This window comes from Trichechus manatus, unplaced genomic scaffold (assembly GCF_000243295.1).
Source record: "Trichechus manatus latirostris isolate Lorelei unplaced genomic scaffold, TriManLat1.0 scaffold00040, whole genome shotgun sequence".
In the NCBI taxonomy this organism is placed as follows: Eukaryota; Metazoa; Chordata; class Mammalia; order Sirenia; family Trichechidae; genus Trichechus; species Trichechus manatus.
Window position 1 is genome coordinate 13,399,882 of NW_004443976.1, and position 4,997 is coordinate 13,404,878.

The following is a 4,997-nucleotide window of genomic DNA, read 5'->3' on the forward strand; positions in this document are numbered from 1 at the left end:
TTTCTACCTAATTCATACAATTTTGTGATGGTGTAGGTACTTTATATACCAGTTCCTCCATCTGCAAGATTTTCCTGTGATGTGGAATCTCTGATTACAAAGTAAGGGGTGAAATGTAATTTAAGACTTTACTCCTGTCAAGGTTTCTGATTTATCCTGTGGAAAGCATTTAGGAAGAATAAATCTGCACATAACCTGAGGCTAAGTGCTCTAAACTGAATCAGATAAAAACTGCTCTTAGGAAGCTTAGAATTTTCCAAGTAGTTATGATGCCTAAAGATGGATACCTCAATATTAACATATACAAGTTGTGTGTGTGTGTTTATGTGTGTGTGTACGGACATCTTTTTCATTACTGTATTCATAGGGTTATGATCCTGTGTGGTTTCTCTGACGCTGAGTAAGTCCTGACCTCTGACTGAATGTTTTCTCACACTCATTACGTTCATAAACTTTCTCTCCAATATGAATATTCTGATGCCTAACAAGGTCTGAACTCCACCTGAAGGCTTTTCCACATTCATTACATTCATAGGGATTTTCTCCACTATGGACCCTATGATGTTGAACAAGGTCTGAACTTTGATTAAAAGTCTTTGAACATTCATTGCATTCATAGGGTTTCTTTTCACTGTGAATTCTTTGATGCTGAATAAGTTGTGAGCTCCCCCTAAAGGTTTTCCCATATTCACTGCATTTATAAGGCCTTTCGCCCATATGGATTCTCTGGTATTCTGTAAGGACAGAGTTCCGAATGAAGGTTTTTCCACATCCACTACATTTGTAAAGTTTTTCTCCAGTGTGAATTATTTGATGTTTAATAAGATCTGAATTGCCTTGGAAGGGTTTCCTACATTCATTACATTTATAAGGTTTCGTTTCCTTATGAATTCTCTGCTGTCCATTAAGTTCTGAATCTGAAATTAAGGCTTTATCACACTCGTTTCTCTCCAGCATGAAGTCTTTGATGTTTTTTTTTCTTTGTTGTTTGTTTGGACTGGACTTGGCAAGGGAGCCTCTGACTTTTTTGAGAAGATCATTTCAAAACAGGGAACAGAGGTAGTTCTATACTCCAGACATATTTAGAAGCCTGTGATTCTTGCCCCAAACCCAAGAAGCCTCCACCCTGACACTCATTTCAACCCAGGAGAACTTTCATTTTGTGAAGGTCAAAAGGTCCCCATGATTCCCTGAAGTAATTCCTTACCTAGCAAGACCCGGCCTCCTTCACTCTGGTGCTCTCGGTCCTTATAGAGATCGCTCTGTGCGTGGAATGGTCGCCCAGACTCCTCCTGGGGACAGCTTCCTACAGCAACCCACACCGCATTTGGACATTGAAATAACAGTTCTTGAGGCTCCGGGATAGCAAGAGCCATGCTGCAGGTCCTGGACGAGGCACCTGTGGCTCGGGGTGGTGCAGCGCCAGCGGGCTCCGGGGCTGGGCAAGTGCACCGGGAGGGCCTCAAAGCCGCAGGGCCAGGATGGGGGGCGGTGGAAACCCCAGTGATGGGGACCAGGCCGGACGAGGGACCCTAGCGGTTTGGCCAGATAGGCAGAATCGGAGGGCCGGCACTCGGGCGCCCAGCTCTGCACCCACGGCCACTGCGGGATCTCATATCCAGGCCGCCCTCAGTCTCCCCTTCACTCAGCACTAACTTCACGGCTGCGGCGATTGCGCCTCTACCCCAGCTAATCACCGGGAGCCGCAGGTCCCGCTCCGGGGCGCTCACTGCGGTGACTTCCCGCCCCGGTACTCTCAGCCCGCAGCCACCAATCGCCCGGTTTCTGGCAGTCGGCGCCCAAGCTACCTATGCTGGTCTATTCGCCACCGAGGACAAGCCCGGAGGGGGGCCGAACTTCCGGCCCACGACAGCCTAGTCTAGCTTGGTGTCTGAGGGTCGTGCTCCTTCTACCTGCAATCACTGAGCATACAAAGATGAAAAAGACCCAGCCCCTGTCCAGGAAGCGCGCAAAGGCTAGGGGGCGACAAGTTAGTTAGTTACTGTGCTGTGATGTTTCTGGTCTGTGGGAGCACAGAGGAAGCACTTGATCCAGACTGGTGTGTAGCAGGGAAGGCGCCTCAGAGATCAGTCTGCATGTGAACGAATTGGGAGGCACAGTACTGTAGTGCTTATGAAAATGGGCTTTGGAGTCAGGCAGGGCTGGATTTGAATTCACTTACTCGTTGTGGGTCTTTGGGCCAATTACTTTGCCTTTCCTAGAGCTTAGGGTCCCTAGGTGGTGCAAACAGCTAAGAGCTTGACTACTAACCAAAAGGTTGGTGATTCAAACCCACCCAGAAGCGCCCGGGACAAAGGTCTGGTGATCTGCTTCTGAAAGGCCATAGCCAAGAAAACCCAATGGCGTGCAGTTCTACTCTTGCACACATGGGGTTGCCATGTATCAGAATGGACTCCACTGCAACTGGTTTGGTTTTTGGATTTAGGTAAGGAAGGAGGGCACATTTCTGGCCGAGGGAATAGGAAAAGCTACAGGGCGAGCTGGTGGTGCCTAGTCCCTTAGAAAGAAAGTACTTTTCAGAAAGTGCCCTCATTGCAGTATCACATATCAGTTTGTCTCCTTTGTGGCACTTACCATGGTTGTGATTTTACATTTGTGATTCTGATTAATCTCTGTTTTAAGTTCCACCAGGAGAGACTGGTCCGTTTCTGCTCACCCCTCTTTGTAGCCTGCAGTGTCTGACACATATTAGAAGCTCAACATTTACTGAATGAGTGGATTAATGGGGCCAGATCAGAACGTGTATGTCATGTTAAAGATTTTGGACTTCGTGCTGAGGTTAATGAGAAGCTACTGCACAAGTCTGAAGAGGGGGTGGCATTTGTTCTAAAGATCATCTAAGCTGCCTGTACAGAAAGAGCTGGAAGTAGGGAAGCGGGTTAGGAGGCTGAGATAATAATACCTGATGATGCTGGCCTCACTCTAAATAAAGGCATCAAAAATTGAGAAAGGTAGACTAAACTGGCATATTATTGGGAAAATTCCTTTCCTCCAAGGTGGTAGAACAGTCTTATTTCCTATGAAATATGTATTTGGAGACACCTTTCTAACCCACATGCTAATCACCCCCGTTCGTCCAAGAGATTATCAGGCTCTGATTTTCTCTGTGGTTCTCCTGGGGTTTGGTTCTTTAGTGGTTTAAGGTCTAATGAAGATAAACGTTTCTCCTTTAGGCTCTATTCTTGAAGTTCCAATATAGGCTGCTCCCTGACAGGTAGATCTTATTCTGAGGAATTCAGGTTAACAAATTGGACACTGCTACATTCATTCTGCTACCCATAAAAGCTTTGAGTGGGACTTCATGAATTGTCTGCTTACCTGAAGATGAACTCTTTTGTCCTCCCTCAGCCCCCACTAGCCTGTATGCTCCTCGATGAACAGAGACCGTCTTTTTCTAGCCCCATCTAACTATGGCCTGTGGCACATATTAGACACTTGATTAGTATTTGGTGAATGACTTTTATTTCAACATTCACGGTTGAAAACATTTCCAAACAGTAAATTCATTTTTTCCCCTCTGCTTTCAAAAGTCCAATACACTCGATATAATTCAAGCTGTATCAAGGGTAGAACAGTTAGTTTTTCAATCTGGGATCTTCAAGCGATAGTTAATATTCCAAGAAGTCCAAGGCAAATTATTTATCTGCCCACAAAAGCGATAAAAAGACTAATGAAAATGGTAAGTTATTTGTTTTTGCCTAGAATTTTAGCACCTTAGTCCAGTTATGGCATGCCAATCAGAAGCATGATTGGTGGTTATACATGCATCTGAAAAGCAAAAAACAGAATTATTCCTTAATAAATACAGTTAGGTAAACAAAATCTTTTAAAACATAGGGCACATGAGAGTAAAACAGAGGGTCTTGATGTTTACAAAGTTGGAAACCACTGCATTCAATTACCTTCAAGTCCCTTTCAGCGTCTGGTTATCCTTTTAAAGACTTATCTGGCCCATAGCTCTCATTAGACAGCACTGTAAAAACAGGAAAAGGACTGGAAATAGACTTTTTGGAATAAATTCCCAATTTCTTTCTTTTATAAAAATAGAATGCTAAAATGTTCCAGTTAGCTAAAGATTTTCATTAGTTACAACCTGGGATAACTCAAAAAATTTAAGTATCTTCAAATTTTAATCCACGTATATCACTGATGATAGCTACTTTGAATTCCTTTTGCTCCCCAAATATGTTTAAAGATATTCTCATGTAAAAAGATGATTAGTTTATGTGGAATTACTAAAGCTAAAACTTGAGGCAGGTGATGGGGGTAGGCAGGCTTCTGGAGCCCCCAGACCACATGTTATCCACAACCAGCCAGCTTTCAGTGAGTGCAGATGGACTTCCCTTCTTTAAGATATCCACTACTGTCCAGGACGCGCCTCTGGGGAAGCCAGGGCCCCTGATGTTTTGAACTTTAACAGGTCACATTCTTTACACCAGCAACAAGATACCACTGTATCTTATGCATTTTATATTTTGCTTGTAAATGCCCCATCTTTTGTTTAAAAACTGTTAAAGCTCCAGATGCCCCTGTATGTGTCAATAGTAAATTTCAGTTTTCTCGTGTAAACCTCGCAATTACCTCATGAGATAGATTATTTTATTGCCATTTTACTAATGAGGAAAACGAGGATCAAAGCAGTTAAGTAATCTGCTTCCAAAACCAAACCCACTGCTGTCGAGTCAATTCCAACTCATAGTGACCCTACAGGACAGAGCAGAACTGCCCCATAGGGTTTCCAAGGAGCGGCTGGTGGATTGGAACTGCTGACCTTTTGGTTAGCAGCCAAGCTCTTAATCACTGCACCACCAGGGTTCCAAGTAATTTGCTTAATAGGTCACAAAGCCGAGAAGTCCGGTAAGGCTGAGATTCAAACCCATGTCTGATGGTTTCGAAAGTCTGTGCTCCCCCCACTGCACCACATTGCCTCTGCTGAAACAGTTTATTAAACTAAAGGTTTCTATCAGAGCCTGGGT

General features: G+C 44.2%; 1 protein-coding gene across 1 annotated transcript; it reads right to left on the reverse strand.

Annotated features, from left to right (window-relative positions):
- Positions 1 to 324: 324 nt before the first annotated feature.
- LOC111820498 (zinc finger protein 391-like) lies at positions 325 to 1,027 on the reverse strand. Its single transcript, XM_023731034.1, has one exon. The coding sequence runs from the start codon at positions 955 to 957 to the stop codon at positions 370 to 372; it is 588 nt and encodes a 195-aa protein (XP_023586802.1). The 5' UTR covers positions 958 to 1,027; the 3' UTR covers positions 325 to 369.
- Between the last annotated feature and the right edge of the window lie 3,970 nt (positions 1,028 to 4,997).